General features: G+C 36.4%; 1 protein-coding gene across 3 annotated transcripts; it reads right to left on the bottom strand.

Annotated features, from left to right (window-relative positions):
- Nucleotides 1-306: 306 nt before the first annotated feature.
- On the bottom strand, nucleotides 307-11467 carry LOC149802679 (small ribosomal subunit protein uS4). 3 transcript variants are annotated; one of them, XM_089952058.1, is made up of 5 exons: nucleotides 11422-11467; nucleotides 7916-8148; nucleotides 6701-6887; nucleotides 3326-3429; nucleotides 307-427 (listed from the first exon to the last, which is right to left on the bottom strand). In XM_089952058.1, exons 2-5 carry the CDS (start codon nucleotides 8130-8132, stop codon nucleotides 357-359), a joined length of 579 nt encoding a protein of 192 aa, XP_089808184.1. In that variant the 5' UTR covers nucleotides 8133-8148; nucleotides 11422-11467; the 3' UTR covers nucleotides 307-356. The 3 variants fall into 3 exon arrangements, with proteins under 3 accessions (XP_089808184.1, XP_089808185.1, XP_089808186.1); XM_089952059.1 differs by having other exon boundaries at nucleotides 11383-11431; XM_089952060.1 differs by lacking the exons at nucleotides 307-427; nucleotides 3326-3429 and adding an exon at nucleotides 4350-4613.
- Between the last annotated feature and the right edge of the window lie 7656 nt (nucleotides 11468-19123).

The following is a 19123-nucleotide window of genomic DNA, read 5'->3' as shown; positions in this document are numbered from 1 at the left end:
ACTAGAGAACTTCCAGATTATTTGTTATCAATGTAGAGCTACATCTGTCTACCTTTCTATAATACCACCCACTTTAGCGTATCGTACACGACCTCAATGCTAAAGAGCTCGGCAGTAGGCTACTACCCCCTGCCAAGTAAACTCGGCGCCAGGGGTTAATGACAACAATGCCTATGGAAAAGTGATACATGCATAATCTGCAAAAGATGACAATTGATTTTGTGACCGTACCTGCATTAATTGCAGAAAAAGCAATCTTTAACATTTGAATTGGATTAAGTGCTAATGTAAAACAAGAAAAATTGCCATTTTTAGACATTTTTTATTTCTGCCATTGGAAACTGATAAGTGAGGGTTTAATCCTCTTCTTCCTCACCACCACCACCACTACTGCTAGCCTTTTTCAGGTTCTTCCTCTTGACACGGCCTGGAAAGATGAAGGTAAATATTGAAACAAATTTTCACAACTTGTTTAGATCCAAAGAGCAAAGAACCATTTTTAATTAACAAAATTACCCTGAACAGCACATTATGCTCCAACCCAGTGTTTTAATATTCAGTTACGCATATACCTGACATTTTTGTCCAGAAACAATGTCTTCCTTCAGTCACAGTAATCCCTACTTCTGACCCATAACTGACAAGTTCTTCTCTAACTCAAGCACAAGTCTTCCACTGTTTGATCCATTACTTTGATATAGAATTTGTTATTGTGTGAAAAACGTTTTCTTTTATTTAGTGATCTTGATCTTTAGCTGACCCCACAGGATAGGGCTTTTTACTTGCCCAAGTTCAAGACATACACAATGTCAGACCTGTCAACCATAACAAGATCGTCGCATTAGGGTAGTTGGATTTTTTTTTAAAACAAAAGTTTTACTCGTTTTCAGTAAGGTCAACAAAACATTATGAACTGCTATTGTCTAGTTGGAAAACGTAATAAAAAAGATCAGTATTCCACATCTTTACTAGCCAAGGTTCAAATAACCCTATCTACACCTTGGTGGGTCTAACAGCAATATTGGTACTATGTCCTAGTGACATCTACTGGATTTCATGTGTTGCCTCCCTTAGTATGTAATTCCAAATAACCAACAGCGTGGTGACCGCTCTGGTGGCCTGGTGGTTAGAGCATCCAACTCGGCTGAAAGAGGTTGTGGGTTCGATCCATGGCCGAGTCATACCAAAGACTTACAAAATTTGTACGAACAGCTGCCTCGCTTGGCGCTAAGCATTAAGACTGGTCGGCCTGATGTCAGGATAATGTGACTGGGTGGGACATCATGCTACATGTCTGCAGCATGATGCCCCAGTGCTTGACATCACTATAAACTGCCACACTGTACTTTGGCCAAAAACGGTGGTGGCAATGGACCTAAAAAATATCCTTTGCAAGTTTAACATTGAAAGTATGCCTGTATACCAAAGGGAAGCCATTAAAGGTCTATTTGGGTGAAAGGTATTTGTGCAAACACGGACCAGCACCGGAAAAGTGCTCATTTATCATTCAAGTTTTGTGCTCCTCTTGTTTTGATGCATAGGAACAGTGTTCAAATTTGAACAGCTTAATTTTGATTGGATGCACAGAAATATATACTCCATATGCCAAGGTGTAGATAAGAGTTATTTGAACTTCGGCTAGCAAAGATGGGAATTCCAAGTTGATGCTTTGATGATAAACATGTTTATCTAATTTATCTCTGGTACAGTTGCACAAACTTCAGTTGCAAACTCTGTGTAGCTCATGGGCTTGTTGCCATCACCCAACTTTAAGTAATCTCCGTTTTTTCTTCATTTGACAAAACGCTGGATATCGTATCTCCCACCATGACATACTCAAATTGACATGTGATGTCCAATAAACGTAATTGTGTCCCTTCCTGCTTTTATTCAGAACAATATTTTTTCCCCCATCATCTTTAACATGGTACAGGTAGCTGGATGCCATTTGTTAAAAATTCTGTAAAACAAGTCTGATCATTCAGATGCTTTGCATGAAAAATATGTGCAGTTTGAAGCATTTGAGGTACTAGTGTAAAGTTAGCCAGGGTCAATGACTAATTCCACTAAAGCTAGTATGAAACCTGGATCCAAATCAAACAGGAAGAAGCTAGTTCTCCGGATTAAACAGCAATAATCATATTTATGAAGTTTTTCCGTTTAATCAACAAGTCTGTATTTAAAAGGTTATGATGACAAAATCATAGGGGTTGCAAGGTCTTCCAAGTATGGCAATTGTACATTGAGTTTTATGCAGGAACCATATATCTTCCTTCAGTTAGTGATCTTGACCTTTGAATTGTTGATCCCAAAATCAAAACGAGTCTTGTCATAGATGCACGCCAAAGTTTGGCAAATATATCGACAGGAGCTTGTGCTGCTGTGCAGAAATGAAATTAGAAATGTATGGATGTCTTACAGACCTAAATACATGCTTAATGTAAAAGATAAAAAAGTAAAACAACTAGGCTCATGATGTATTGAAGAAACACCATGCAACCTATGTCCTGAATTTACTTCATGCTTATTTTACCCATTTTACTGATAAAATTGTGCCAAAATTTAAAGTACAATTAATATTCATAGTCCATTACTATAATCAGAGTCCTCTATAACCAGACAATACAACATCCTTTATCAAGTTTGATGTGATGTGATTTGGATTTTTAACGTAGCTTTAACAATTTTTCAGTCATATCGCTACGATGTCTGCAATGTGGCAGTTTATAGTGATGTCTATCACTGGGACATCATGCCGCAGACATGTAGAATAATGTCCCACCCAGTCACATTATCCTGATACCAGGCTGCACAGTCCTAATACTAACCTCTTGATGCTGAGCGCCAAGCGAGGCAGCTGTTAGTACCATTTTTTTAAGACTTTTGTATGACTCGGCCGGGGATCGAACCCATGACCTCCCACATCCGAGGCAGACGCTCTAACCACTAGGCCACCAGAGCGGTTTATCATGTTTGATAAAAATTGGATGAGAAACCTGGACCAAGAAAGGCAAGTCTCAATCAAGCTGATGCAAAATCATTTCTTTATTATGTGCAGATCTAGCTTATTATGGAATGTAGGACTATGATAAATATAAACTCATTTACCCCAAAAAATCAAGCAAGAAACATGGCCTCAAGCTGGGCCACTTAATTTCTGATGGACACAGGGACATACCATTTGCTAAAAATGACAAGAAAATGAACAGTTAGAAGCTATAAAAAGGGTTCTTAAAAAACGTGTTATTTCTATGGAGATATCTTAGAGATCAGCTTTCATTGCATTGAGTTATGCTGAAGTTCTTTTCTTTGCAAGTTTTGTTACCTGGACGGCCACCACCATAAGGTGAGTTCAGAGAGAAATCAATGTGCTTCTGCGAATCAAGTCGGACAACGTATGAGGGGATATTCACCACTTGCTTGCGGACTCTGCAAAGAAAATGTAGTTAGAACATTAAACTCTGAAACAGAATCTATTAAATACTGTTCTTCCCCAACATGCATAAATGTGTACTTGCCATCAACTTTAAAAATCATGATCTTCTTACTCAAAATCAATGCCATTCTTTTACATTTTTAGAAAAATCACTTTACAGAAACAACTTGTGCATACATGTGGCATTTCCAAATCAATCTTCAGGTAAATGCATTTTTTTGTTTCCATGTGATTCTATGTACCTTAAAACAGTATAAATTGCTGACAAAGAAATCCAAGTATCTCCCTGATATGAGCAGTTTTCAAATGCTTATGGTCCAATCTAGGCTGCATTTCTACACCAATATGCTACCTACAACCCCCCAGACTGAGTATAGCTAATTAGCAGAAAATGTTCCATAAGACCGACTCCTCAACACATAAAAGTGTGATTGGTTGAAAAGAAACCAACTCTTAACTCTTGTACAAACTGAAAAATAATGGAAACTATTTAATACAAGACCCTACAAACACAATACATTGATCTAGATATTTAAAAGTTTGGATCTAAATGAATATTTTAATTTTTTTAAAATGCAATTGTTCTGTACGCAGTACAATTGAATTTCACCATTACAGAATATATAAGCTAATATGGCTCTCGCGAACGAATGATGATGCGTACAGTTCAAATTCTTGATCGACAACTCCTGGACAATTTACATCATTCCTCATCATTTAGAACCGATTCCATTTTAAACTTCTTCCATTTTAACATCGTTTTCCAAGAACTGGTAACTGAATCACATAAAATACCCTTCAAATACCTTGGAAATTGCTTCACTATGTATTTCCCCCATCCCAAATATTTATACCCTTCTCCGATACCTTTATTCCTGCTTCATGTCTAGTAGCAGATGTTGCCAATTATTTCAAAGTAGCCTGTCTGAAATATTTAGTGTAATGTCCGTTTCTGTACATCTATCAAGCTTTCATCGTCACATCTGGATATTTCCCTTTCAGAGGCTAACGATACTATTTTCCCATTGGCCTATATAAATAGGTGTTGGGTCATCAACATTGGAAAGGCTTGTCCTCTACTGCCAAGGTTTCACCAACGATCAGATTCCCAGTTCAATGTCTCTGAGGAAATGTAATAGGCGTTGGACCAATGTCCAAGTGGCCTATCCGAAATAGCCTAGTGCAGAAGAATATTCTGTTTATTATATACTGGACAACAACGAATTTTTTACCATTTTATGCAAGCAAAGCAAATATTCTCTAGCCAGACCCCACAGTGCAATAAACTTTAGTCTCGATAATGTTAAACTTGTCTAACATAGTGGATATTGACAGCATGTGCATGATATATATAGCTAATGTAAGATGTCTGGTATGCTTCATTAGGTTTGCGTTTTACCAGAGAAAAGATTACAGTATACTTTATATGCAAATTTTGGCATCAACATAAACTTTAATGTTTGGGCAAGGACGTATGAGCGGGTTTTACATACAGAAGCATGCACAGTATTCGATCAATAATTATGCCTGATGGGACCCCTTCTCAAGAGTTTCAAGCATAACCATCAATAATTTGATGTAGACCAGCATTTTCTATTCACAGTGCTGGTTGTGGTTACATAAATACCCGATTTATTACTCTGATAGCAGAATACAGTACTGTATCTAGGCACCAAAATGAGGAATTCATCAATGCTAGTCGAGTAATGAATTGCAATTTATCTTGTACAATCAGTTTTAATCTCCTTCTGATAAGGAAATGAAGGTAAATTTTCCATGCTTGTTACAAAGTCATTACATCAATAATTTTCTTTTAATAAACTCAGGGTGGTCTTCAAGTATTTATGAACTAATGTAAAATAGCACACGACCTTCAGATGAAATTGTTAAAATGAACAAAGAAAAGGTTTGTTGCAAGGACTTTCCCTACAAATAGTACTTCATTCCCAACACTTGCACATTTTAATGTAATCTAAGAAGATTGTTTTCTTGATATAGTATAGTTTTTGTACTTATCACTTATAGTTCTATCAAGATCAACCTATGAACTGGCTGAAACTGGTCTTAGTTTGGGGTTTCAATGTATGATGTGAATGTGAGTAAATTCAGCGAAGGTCAATTTTCAGTGGCGTAGTGGTTAGAACACCTGCCTCGGATGCAGGTTTGAACCCTAACAGTGTCATACCAAAGACTTACCACCACCAAAATGTTAGTAACAGCTGCCTCAATATGCGCTCAGCATTAAGAGGTCAGTGTTAGGACTGGTAGGCCTGGTGTTGGGATAATGCAAATGGCTGGGACTTCATGCTATATGTCTGCAGCATGATGCCACAGTGCTAGACATCATTATAAATTGCCACACTACATACAATGTAGCAATATGACTGAAAAAATTGTTAAATTCTTAAAGCTACATTAAAACTCCAAATCACACACATCTAGAAGCAGACCTGCTAACCTTTACACGACCTTGTCAGTAAGGCAGTTGACTTTTTGCTGCAAGTTGGGCCAGTTTTCATTAAGAGGTAACAACATATAATGTACTGCTACTGTAGAGCTGGAAACGGGCATTTAAAAGTCCAAAGTACGATTCAAGACTAAAGTACCATTGGAAAACATTGGGTTCAACTCCAAAGTCTGTAAAGTTTATTTTAACCTTAATTCCCTCCAGTACAGTTACATAAGCTGCAGTTCCAAACCATATGGAGCTGAATGGCTTCTTGACATCTCTCAACTTAACATAATCTTGAAAGAAATTAACAAAAACCAAAGCAATAGCAATCATCTTTCCTGCTTGTTACACACTCAAACCAACATATTATGTTCACTTGACTAGTTGATGACCTTCCTGCTTTTTCCTCCAAGAACCTAAATATTCCATATTATTCTTCTGTACCATTAAAACTTTTTCAGAGATGTATTGTCTCTTTCGTCCTGACTGCATGATTGTTGGATACCCTTTAAAAAAAAGGAATAACCTGACCAAGAAGATGTTTTGCATCACAAAATATGTGCAGTTTAAAGCATCAGATTCCACTGAATCTAATATGAAACCTTGATCTGAATCAAACATGGACAAGCGAGTATCTGGATTTTCCCACACCTATATCTGTAGAATTTGTGCTTTCATTCTGCAAGTCCAAATTTAAAGGCAAAACCAAAAGGGTTGGCAGGTCTGTAAAAGGCGTAGTTCAAGCTAGACCAATAGGATTAAATGGTGTCTGAATATTTACATCAGCATAAAACCAAAGCAATAATACACACCTAATATGTCTCTGCCTGATAAGAATTCGAGCATGATGGATGCTCTTGGCCAGTCCCAATTTGAACACCTGGGTCTGCAGGCGCCTCTCCAAGAAGTCCTCCAGTTTCAAACCCAACACGTAGTCGAGTTTCATCTTGCCCTCATCCAGTACACCAATCCTAACAAGACGACGCAGCAAGGCATTGCCTAGAATGTGGAATTTTAAAACTTAGCTATTACAAATATAGAACCCACAATTTTTTCTATACATTTTATCATACAAATAAATCTTCATCTTGCGTACGTCTGCATTTGATCTACATACTAGGCTGCAATGTAAAACATGCTTAATTGACTAAGCAATGCTTTCTAAATACAGACATCTGTATATAAATAATACATTCATCAAGAAAATGAACTTACAAAATGCAATTTTTTTTAGATTATCATACATGCCAACCCTGAGGTGTTGGCATAATTCTTGCAAATACAAGCAGCAAAATAAAAAATGTAATCTGCACATACAATGTACTAGTACTAATACTAATATCACTACTTCATTGAGCCTATGACAGCTAATTTACAACATGCCATAATTACAGTACACTGTCTGAAAAAAACATTTATTACTAGCCTAGATCTGCAGGTTAAATATGTGGCATAAATGTAAAAAATCCACATGGATTAGAATCAGAATACAAACAAAACATCTTAAAAAATTATTTACATTCAACTCCCACTTTAAGTAGTCTACATCTCTAACTTCTGCCAAATGATTGCGAAGTTCAAAAATTCTGGACACAAAGTTCTCAATCCGAGTGCTGTATTGCATCTCTCTCATGTTCTTTTCTAACAACTGATCTGTCCTTTCTTCTTGTAGGATATTTTAAAGTTTAAAAAGACCCATCTGCTCTAAGAATTTTCATCAACAAGTCGAACCATGAAAGCTCATTTGCAGACTTTTTAATATACCATAGGAGCATAATCCTTATACAGAGAAGTGTGAGATATAATTTGGTGAAGGAAAAAGCGCAAGGATTATGCCAAAAGCATAATATTTGAAAAGTATGAATTAGGGACACTTTATTTTAAAGCAAAGCTCGTGTAATCTTTTTTTGTCTGATTTACCTTGCTGATAGTTCTCAAGAAAATAATATTTGGCTGCCAATTATGTGCACATAATTTCAGGTCACTTATTCATATCCATGCAGCGTTATTGGATTAATATGACATACCTTCAAAGAGACGTTTGCCATCCTTTTCATCAAGTGTGAGCAGCTCTCTAGCAGATTTTCGCATTTTGGCCAGCGTGTATTTGACACGCCAAACTTCTCGCTTATTCCTCAATCCATATTCACCAATAAGCTTCAACTCTTGATCCAGACGTTCCTTTTCATAGGGACGTCGTGGTGTTGTATAGGTCTTACTCTGTAGTAAAGGTAATCGTGGCATCTTGTGGTGTTAATGCCTGGAAAAATTAAGATACCTTTCAAAATATTTCGAGATATATTGTTAGAGATTGTAAGGTTTGGAATATTCAAGTCATCACCAATCAAGTACAACTGCTTTTGTGAATTTCCAAACAATTATAGCTGAAGAAAAAGATTAAGGTCTGGAAACATTCCTGGTCTCTTTGCTTGGGAAGAGTTCAAGAACTTGCCAAGAGAAAGAAGAAAAGTCTGCCCCAAATTTTACATACCATTTAATACAATGACAATACCTAAATTCTGACAATGTTGCTAATTTTGAACTAGATTCATCATTTTTTTCTAGCCCCGGACTTTTGCTGTATTAAGAAAAATCGTGTAAAATTCTTTGTTAGGAAAATGAAATCTTGTATATGCAAAGTACATGTAGTGTAAAGTGGAAAATCACCAATTTATAATATATACATATATATATATATATATATATATATATATATATATATATATATATATATATATATATATATATATTTGTGAAAATTTCACAGATTATGGCATATCCTTTGATCCCTAGCCAAAGAAGCAGAAAATGGAGAGATACAACACGAGACTAACATCGAGTCATAGTAAACGTTTTTCTAAAAAGACAAGCCACACTCCATGCAGCAAAAAATGTCAAATATGATGCAACCAAGTTCTCTACTCTATTGGCTTGATAATAACCCATGGCAATTCAGTTAATGAGAAAAGGTTTAGCATTTCAAAGAATATCCCAAACTGGCAGAAGTCGGAAATGCAACCAGTGTATTTATCAATTTAACTGCCATTAAGATTTACTCGAGCAAGTCTCCCAAAAGTTTTGGACCTGTAAAGACTGCAATATGGTATATGCATGGACATAACCATCAGGTCTGAATTCCAGTCCTTGCCATTCTTGCTCATGAAGTTCTGATGCTGGTATAGCAGAACAATAAAAAGTGCATACAACATATGTTTAAAATACATAAAAACAAAACAAATTAAGCCCTTTGAAAACAAAATTAAGTACATTTCTTTTGTTTTTAATATGGAGTAAAATGCATACACATCGAAACAAGGCACAAAACCAAACTTCTGAAACAAGTGAACATTTAGCCTAGGCAAATGGATCAACAAAGACAAGTGACCAGGCTCCCCAAAAAGTGTTTCCTATTGTACTGGTTTTAAAATTAAGGTAGGTAGGATTTAAATATTTTTTTTCCCACACATTATATATATTTATAACGATTAGTACATATATAATGTTCCACGTACTTCAAGTACAGGGCAAAACCGGCTCACTTATTCGCACAAATCAATTTCGGAATTTTGTTTTTACCCTGGGGCAGGGAAAAGATGCTATGGTCAGTAATAAGCAAGGACAGTCAGCTGACTGGAAACATTTTTTGCCACAATCAGACATGATTTTGGTATTCCACCAAAAAAATGCTTAAGATTTAAAAGGGGTTGGGTTTACAATCATAAAAATCTGCTCCTGGTGCAACTTATGATCATAATATATAACAAAATAATCATTTGAAAAACAAACTTACAAAAAAAATTTCAACTTCAATAATTTCACAATATTTATTGTCACATGAATTTGTTCTCAAATACTACTGGTGCTAAAGTTGTTTCATGTGCATGTCAGCGTTCGGACCACGATTAAGTCAATAATTTCTGCAGTAAGTATAATTCTCTTTTAAAAAAAACCCGGTAAAATACACACCCAAGTACATCAACTATATACAAATGATCCCATACATTCTTTTTGACTTTTTTGGCTCAATGTGCAATTTCTTTTCCTTCTCACAAAATGCCAGTCCTCTATCATTCAGTTTTCTTATAAACTGACAACTAAATTTCCATCGACTTTTTGCTCCAGCCATTCTTATTTGCATACATTTCTTTAAACCATTATCTAAACTTCTCATGACATGGTCTCTCAACAACCCAGGATGCCACTTTTAGCAAGCATGCTTCTTTCCATTGCAATCACTTTCCATTACACGAAGATTCAATGGATGAATTTAAACTTTTGACCAATCAGAATACTCTTTATGAGAGTTGTGGGCTACGTTACAAGGTTTGTTGCGGAATGGGACCAAACTGGCAGTTTTTAAAAAAACAGATTGAAGATGATAAAAAAAAACAGACTATATCAAGAAAAATCGGATTCAAGTCAGGAGAAAAGCGGAATTCAGTTTTAAAACAGAGAAAAATCATGTCTGCACAATACTGAACTTACATCCAATCTGTTAGCATTCTAGCATGATGTGATCATGCCAATACCTATTTTCTGCCGGGGTACAAATAGTCTACATCGTACAACCTTTAGGGAAAATCTATTTAGCCGTTGATGTGTGTGCCCCAATGTGTACACGTTTTGAAAATTAGAGTCACTTGTACGCGTTGAATGTGTAGCGAAGAAGACAGTGTCTAACTCTTCCATGGAATTGGATTCCTAAAATTAAATAGAGTTAATGGCAAGTAAAAACTTACTTTTTCATCTACCAATGTTGTGCAATTAAAGAAGGGATGTATCATTGAGTCGCAAACATGGTATATGTAGCTCTTTTCACCGGTTGTTGGTGTAGGGTTTAATGCCACGTTTCAGCACAGGATAGGCTATACATGGCGGCCAGTGTAAATGGTGGAGGAAGAATCCAGGAAAACCCCACCTACCCACGAGAAGCTACGGGCAAGCTTTCTCTTGTACCCACACTGGCCGAGCCCGAGACTCGAACCCACGCAAAGGTGAACACTTTAGACCACTCGGGGCCCCCCCCCTTTCACCGGTTGTGACCCGAGCACAATGTTGTCCCGGCAGGCAAAATTCCCACGTATCGGAACCCGCAACTTTGGTGCAACACAGAAAAGTCAATATGGCTTGATGAATAGAAACACATATACGAGTAAAACAAGCCATATAATATGGTCGTGTGCCTTTAAAGTCGGAAATAGCAGAAGGAAATCGAGGGTCATTGGTGGAACAAAGTATTATGAAGTTTCTTGTCTAAGGTATTTTTATCACTGTATGATTTCTTTCCTTCAGATCAGGTTTTTTCCCCGTCAACATCAAGCTCGCGTCAAGCACATGTGAATCAACCTGCAGTCGTTCTCACCAATCCATTCCTGGTCTACCTTTTTTCCTAATGTCGGTTTAAGGTACAAAATGTACATTTAAGAAAGTATTCATGTTTTAGTATCATATGCTGCACTCAGCTCAAAAATATATTGAAAATAATTTTTTTTACAAAGATTTTACATTCCTCCACGTGTTGCTACCAACTTACAGCTTCAATGACCGCGTGTAAGAGACCGAAAGTAGGTCCAACCAGTACCAAATCGATGCGCAAACATTTTAATAGCAAAAAATTCAAAACTAATAAGAATTAACAAAAACCTATCAGATACAATTAAAAATTTAAAGTAACTGTTACTTTAAGGCAAAGGGTTTATAAAATATGAAGGCATTTTGTACAGTACTATATCTTGTCATAGTAGTCTCTCTTTAAGTATGTTCAGTACAGAGTAATTTCCCTTTTATTCATAACTCGTTTTGATGTATGGTGAATTATCGTCGGGCTATTTACAGATTGCAGAAGAAAATAAAATGAGAACGCATTCATCGTTAAAGATACAAATAAAAAAGCACCCAGTGACTTTGTCGAGAGAATGCTTGTAAGATTTTAATTAAGATATTCAGGTTCATTCCTTGTACACACAGAAGCAGAGAGGGCGAACGGACTCTTAATTGACTCACCCTCGAATTGCAAAAATAAGCTTTCCTGAAAATCGCAACAACAACAAAAATCGCAACAACAAAAAAAAAAAAGGATCGCGGTGACTGGGTACCGAGTATGAAGCTTCGCCCTCTCTGCTGCTATAATTAAATAAAATTATATCAAATAATGGCACCAGCGTTGGAGTCTCATACAGCTAAATTAGCTCGAGAACGACTAGAGGCAATTAAGAAATTTCTTCCTGTTCGTGATTCTGTTAGACAAAAACTACAAGAACGTCAAGAATCTCAAGTTGAATTCGCAAAAATTGCAGAACAATTGTTTAGACCTGCTACAAAAGTTATTGAAGGAGTCACAACAGCCATTAGGGAGGATCTTCTTCCAGTATCAAAACAAACCGCTGAGCAAACTGCAAAAATAGCAGAAAGAACTAAAAAAAAAATAACAAAGATTTTACGAAAACTTCCAACTGACATAGTTGCAGTTCAACCTCCTTCTGTAGGTGAAGAAATACTTGAGAATTCGTACTGAAATCGCCGACGTGAAAAAAGAACTTGTGCCTAAACCTAATGTAAGAAAAGAAAATATTGAACTGATTAGTAAATTTAAAGAAGGTATTGTTGAAGAACTTAGAGTAAAAAAGTTAAAGAGAAAGATTTTTCTTGTGTTGCATTTGATAGTCTTCCTCAAAAGTCTAAAATTTTAAAATCTAAGTACGCTAACATAAATACTGTTAGTTATTTTAAATGGCTATATCGCGTGTATTATAACAAACCCCAGGCTAGAAATGATGATGAAGTATACACTGAATATATAAACAACATAAATAAATTTTATTTGGAGTCATAACTTCAACAACAACAAAGACTACAACCCCTCCTCCACTGCAGCAACAAATAGAAGAACAACAATCTTTTTCACCGCAGCAAAAGTTGATGTCGGAACTTGAAAGGTCTAAAGAGCTACTTAGAAAAGCAAAATTAGAAAGATCACCCTTAAGACTATTTGAGAAAAAAGCCGAAACAACAAGTGAGGAAGAAGGAGCAACCGGAAGTGGTTGTTCTTCCCTGACGTTGCAAGGAGGAAGTGGTCTTGTTGCTTCATGCCCTAACAATATTCTCTCAGACGTACATGCCCTAACAATATTCTCTCTGACGTGCAACGACTAGAAGTTCTCATTGGAGGAAAACGTGCTGGTAATAATTCCCCAGAAATTATTAATGAAGCAGCTGTTATTTGTCGGCGATTATTTCAAGGCGGTATCATGGATAATAATGTTTACCGTGATCTTATTTATGAAATCGTTGATGACTACTACAGTGATTAGATAAATAAATAATAAATATGATGATAATACACAACACTCAACGTAGATCTGTAATGGTCAGAGTAGTAAACTCACGACTACCAGTTTACAGCGTGATTTACGGAGATGGACTTGGTGATGTTATTCAGGGATTATTTGGAAGCATGGCTCAAAAAGCAGCACCGATCGCAAAACAATTATCAATGAAAGCTATTGACGTTCGTGAAAAAAGCTCCTGGTGCAATCAGCGACGTTGCTGGTAAAGCATTCTCGGCAATCAAGGATAGACTAGTACGATTAATACGCACACCACAAGTGGTCGGACCACAACCAGTGAAATTATCAAGCACTGAAGTAATGCCTGCAAATGTCAGTAAAATAATAAATCAAGCCGCAAATCAAAAACTAACAGAGTTGGCTGATGAAGCAGAACAAAATATTGTCTCAAACTTAATAACGGGAAGAGGGTTTGGTAGATTTGCACGACCCCGATTTAGATCAACACGGTTATAATAAAATGTTTAAACGCGTATCGGACACAGCATTTGACATGGGCGTGCCAGTCCTCAAGGATGAATCAGTACGTGATTATCAGTTTTATTCTTATGAAGCACGACTGACAAATGAACGCGGTAAATTGATCTACAGGTTCATGATACAAGTAGATACCTTTTACCCGCTGAGGCTTTTATTGAAGTAGAAGGCGAAATTATAAAAGCAGACGATACTGAATACGCGACCGGTGTTAACATCGGCATTGTTAATAACAGTATCATGGCGTTGTTTGACAGCGCTACATACGCGATTGATGGGAGAAACATCGAGACAATTCAAAAAGACGTCGAGGTTTCCACAACAATAATAGGTTTAGCAAGATACTCTGACGATTACACAAGATCAGCCGGTTCAACAATGATATTCGCAAAGGACATTACTGAATCTCCCAGCGACGTACCGTATAATATAAGACGGCCAAGAAACTTCGCCGAAAATGCTGACGCCGATGTGTGGCCGATAGTTCACGGCGTTAATACAGATTTTAACTTGGGATTTACAACGCGTAAAGCAATGTTGAGTGGAACCCGTAGAAGATTTTCATGCACGATTCCGTTGTCTCACATATTTGGGTTCTGCCGAGGTGTTAGAAAAGTTATCTTTGGGGCCAAACACACAATTACCCTTGTCAGAAAGGCTTCCGACGACGACGCTATCTGGAGATCCGTAGGTGATCCTGGTAAAGTAGCGCTGACAAAACATTCGCTGTGAATGCCGGTAATGAATCCAACGATCGCCGAACAATAGCGAATGCTGCCTTTCATGGACACAGGTGGTAAATCATTGCTACACATAGTGTTCAGTCTAACATCAACGGGCAGTTTACATGGCATATAGCTTCTCAGCAAGGTGTTTCTTCGCAGAGATATATATTTGTTGCTTTTCAGAATTATTATCGAGTAAACTCACAAACTCACTCCCATATGATATTTGACCGACTTAGAGTTACTGAAGTTTCTTTGCGAATAAACGGACAACAAGAGCCAGAAGAAAACATACTACTGAATTATGACCAAAATCAAATAGCACGGGCATATCACCGGTTAATGACGTTTATGGGGCGTGACCAAAACGTGGACACTGGTCTGCAGATTTCCCAGCTTGATTTTAAAAACCTATATCCGATTTATTACTTTTCGCTGGAGCATCTTGATTTATCCAGACAATCTGTCGTTGATATACACTTCAGAGCAAGAGTAAATCCAGGTGGCAGTGTTAATTGCAGAGCAATCGCGGTTATACTCAGCGACAAGGTAATGTTGCTTGAAGGCGCTGTTGGTCGAATGAAACTCGTTGACGCACCAGTAGAAAACATGTAATGTTTTCCAAAAACAAATAATCGCGTGGTGATTTAAAAATACGAGTATTTTATAAATGTTATCATATCATCATGAAAGTGTCAGTCTGACTCCTGGTCAGATTAACAAACTATAGTCCGCGTCAATAAAAAAAAAACGGAACCACAATAACATTAAAAAACAATCAAATCACAGGCGGTGAAAATAAATTGCCTGATCACGATGAATTGCAGTATGTCCTCGTCTGATTTTGACGTTATGTTTTTTCATCAGACATAATACTGCACCAAGAAATTCTTCGCCAGGATCAACCTGTAATAGATGTGGCCATCGTAATGGTCCTTGTTGATAAATTTGTTCAAAAGCTGAAGAAACTTCAGTTGCTGTTTTAGTTGATAACGGTTTTGCCTTTTTGTATTTACTTGCAACGTCAACGACATTTAACGCGTATTTGTATGTTAATTGACGTGTTCCAATTTTAATAGTATCATGTGGTAAAATAAAATATCTGCTTCATGGACTTCATTAGGAATGCTGACATTAAAATGTGCATGCTGACTTTTTTAGGTGGTGGCAGATAAATTTGCCATATTGTATGTCGTGCTAACCATTTTTCAGCAGCAGAACGTGTAACATTTGCTGCATCAGCGAGTTTACTAATCGCTGCTCTACTCCTCCAATATCCGTTTGGGCTATAATAAATAAATTCCATTATTTCAATAATTAGATGATTAATTACCGGCTCCGACTAATAATTTACCTTTCATCGCAGATCTTACCAACCAAATAGCTAATGATTCTCTGAAAGATTTATTTTTTTATAGAATTTAATGCATGAATTTCACATCTGCATAATGTCGTTGTTGCAGATTGTTACTTTTATAAGCTACATCATGAGCGTGACATGCTCGATCGATATCATTTATAGGATACTCTCCAGGTTTTGGTTGATCTCGCTCGTCATGTCGGATATCAAGTCTGGTTCCAGGACCACAATAATTATATCCGGGAAGATGTTTTTCTCCTGGGTATTTAGCCCAAGGAGTTCCTGGTAATTTTCCTAATGAAGTAGTGATATCCCCACCAATTTTATTATTAGAAATAAATTTATATTTATTTGTACCACATTTTACACATTTACCCGTAAGTGCATGCTTTTTATTTGTTGTTATTATTGTTGCTAATCCACTTGTGGGGGTGGATGCTCTACATCGAACACAGTATAGATCCATATTTTTTATTATATTTCTACAACAAGGATATCATTGATTTTTCAGCGACACGAAAACAAGAGCCAGTAAAACATATTTCAGCATTACCGAATTCCATCAGAATGATAATAATAAGAGATGGCTCAAATGGGAAAAGTTGTGTTAGTAGCTCCGTCAGTTCATGATCAGAGATGTTGTGATGTACTTAGAGATTTTAATGAAAACGCAAAGTTATTAAATGAAGATGGCAATGATATTATTAATTTTATTACAGATATTAATGAAGTACCGTCCATAGATGAATTAGATAGATTTATGAATAATTTAGTTGTGTATAGATGATGTTATGCTTGACAAACAAACAAACAAATCCAGCAAGAATATTTTCTCGCGAAAGGCAAAAAAATACTGATGTGATTTATGTTACTCAGTAATATACACAAATACCTAAAATCATCAGAGACAATTGTAATATTTTAGTTGTGTTTAATGGAGTTGATACACATACACTGCGAACTATTCATCATAGATGATAAAAAGTTGTTTTCGTTTTTTATTTTACCTCGAAAAACGCGTTTTTTACGTTTTTTATTTTAATTTTAACGTTTTTAACATCTATACTATTCATCAAACCTGGTTTTTGTGGAGACATGGACAAGATTAAGTTTAAAAACTTCTTTTCAAAAGCACAATCTGGTCCACGCGGATTTATAACAATAAATTTACACAATCCTAGAACAAGATATCGTGTAGGTCTTGATAAGATATTTGGTTGATATAATAATGATCTAATTATAGCAGCAGAGAGGGTGCGACCTCAATGAAACATTCGGTGGGTAAACAAAAGCACACACAAATTTAGAAAAACACAAACGACAAAAATAAAGTAACAAAATAAACTAACCCAATTAGAGAAACTCTTCGTAAAGTTAGAGGCTTTGGTTTAGCGTTATTACGCTTATATTTTTTATTTTTTCGTATGAGGTCTTAGTTTTTAAAATGACATTTCAGTAAAAGGTCTGTTCACCCTCTCTGCTGCTCATGCATACAGCCTAAGGTCACAATTTATTTTCCTGTATACTGTAAACCCAACATTTGTTTGTTGGTATTGAATTTGCCAATGTGTCCAGATATTTAAATCATATCTTACTCTAAAATATCTTCAAAGATGTACTCATGGTGAAGTTTTCGTGTCATAGGTTAATTGGCATTTTTTTTAATGGCTGGAATGTAAACAAAACAATGAGCAGCGGGAACATATTTCACTTACAGATCAGCAACAATGCCTCACTACCCACTGTACAATGTCACCAAAATGAATGCAGACAGCCATACCATAATGCTCATATTCTAAAGAATCAAAACTTTCCTTTAAATCAATACCAAGAATGTTTATATCTAACATGTGCATAACCAACAAAATGAGTGGAAAAATGCTAAAAAAATAGAATAGGACTACATTTTTAAGTACTGAACTGGAAATAATAATTGTGACCTGAGTCCATGAATAGGTATGTAAATCAAATCGGCTTTACATTTGCATCCCAGGTTATGAGTTGGATCTACAATGCTAGTCTACCGTAATAAAACAAACCATTTTCAAGTCGAATGCTAGGTAAATGTAATCCAAATTGCAAATTTAGTTTCTGTGTGAATTTATAAATACAACTCTCATGCCCTCTACTTTAGTGGGGTGTTAGAATATGAAACTGTCCAGTGAGACCTTAAGGCAACTTAACATAGGATTCACAGTACTAATGATATGGCCTCAGACCACAATTATTTTTCTTCTCTTTTATGCAGGAGTCAACACTATGCCACTTTTACCATAACTGATAGACCTCTATCGATGTTTGCTACACATTAACCCCCTTTGTTCAATAAATACTGCAAGGTTTCATAAAAGGTTGACTGACTGCTTCTTGTGTATTACTAATGTAAACAAACTGATATCAAACAAGTAACAAAAAGCATCCACATGACCTAGAAAGCAGGGACATTACACATCCTACTGTTTTCATTAACAATAACCAATGCTATATAATTTCATAAAGTTTCAGGTCTACCCTTTCATATGGGCAACCTAGAAACATTTATAGAGACAAGGGATACTGTAAACATCCTACTTTTTCAAGAACGACTTCACCTGCAGATGCCAAAATGATGTATAAAGTTTCTGCTAAGTCCACCACAATTTTAAATGCAGAGAAACCAGCAGCAGCCCAAACCTTTGATCAATGACGGCCCAAACTTCATAATTCCGAAACCAAAGAAAGAATTATTTAAAAATAGTTTTCAGTACTCTGAAGCCATTATATTGCATAACATCTCAAAAGAAATTTAAAAAAGTCTCCTAGCATATCAGCTTTTCACCATCGGGATATTACCGGTAAATGGATGAAACTTAAATCTCAATTAGTATCAATATGGCATATCAACCTCCTCCAGCTACATTTCTGGATATGTCGGAATGTGTTATCCAGGAGTTTAACTTTGACTGGTAATAACTTCATCTGTTAGTGTGTTTACAATTCATAAGTATAGTTAACTAGTCTGTAATTTTTGTGAAGATAACTAATGTATCTGAGCATGTACATGTGATATGGTTTTGTGATTGATTGCACTCTGTATATATTGGTACATATATCTTTGGGGGCCCTGGGTGGACGAATGGTCTAAAACACTCACAGTTATGGCTCACTGCCATCTCAACTCTGTCTGCATGGGTTCGAGTTTAGTGCTTGGCCAGGGTACATGAGAAAGCTTGCCAGTAGCTTCCCGTGGGCCAGTGGTACTTCCAGGGTTCTTCCTACACCAGTTATACTGGCTGCCATGTATAGCATACCATGTGCTGAAATATTGCATTAAATCCACAACAACAA

Source organism: Sinohyriopsis cumingii, chromosome 3, assembly GCF_028554795.1.
Source record: "Sinohyriopsis cumingii isolate HCF-2022 chromosome 3, ASM2855479v2, whole genome shotgun sequence".
Taxonomy (NCBI): Eukaryota; Metazoa; Mollusca; class Bivalvia; order Unionida; family Unionidae; genus Sinohyriopsis; species Sinohyriopsis cumingii.
The sequence above is the reverse complement of the archived record's forward strand: the minus strand, read 5'-3'. Positions and strand labels throughout refer to the sequence as shown.

What these genes read in the sequence shown, in the direction of transcription:
- LOC149802679 (XM_089952058.1), bottom strand. Translation starts at nt 8,132, where the DNA reads ATGCCACGATTACCTTTACTACAGAGTAAGACCTATACAACACCACGA. An exon ending in ATCAGGCAGAGACATATTAG is followed by an intron (nt 3,430 to 6,700) that starts GTGTGTATTATT and finishes TTTTCTTTGCAG; the next exon opens with AGTCCGCAAGCAAGTGGTGA. An exon ending in TTATGGTGGTGGCCGTCCAG is followed by an intron (nt 428 to 3,325) that starts GTAACAAAACTT and finishes TCATCTTTCCAG; the next exon opens with GCCGTGTCAAGAGGAAGAAC.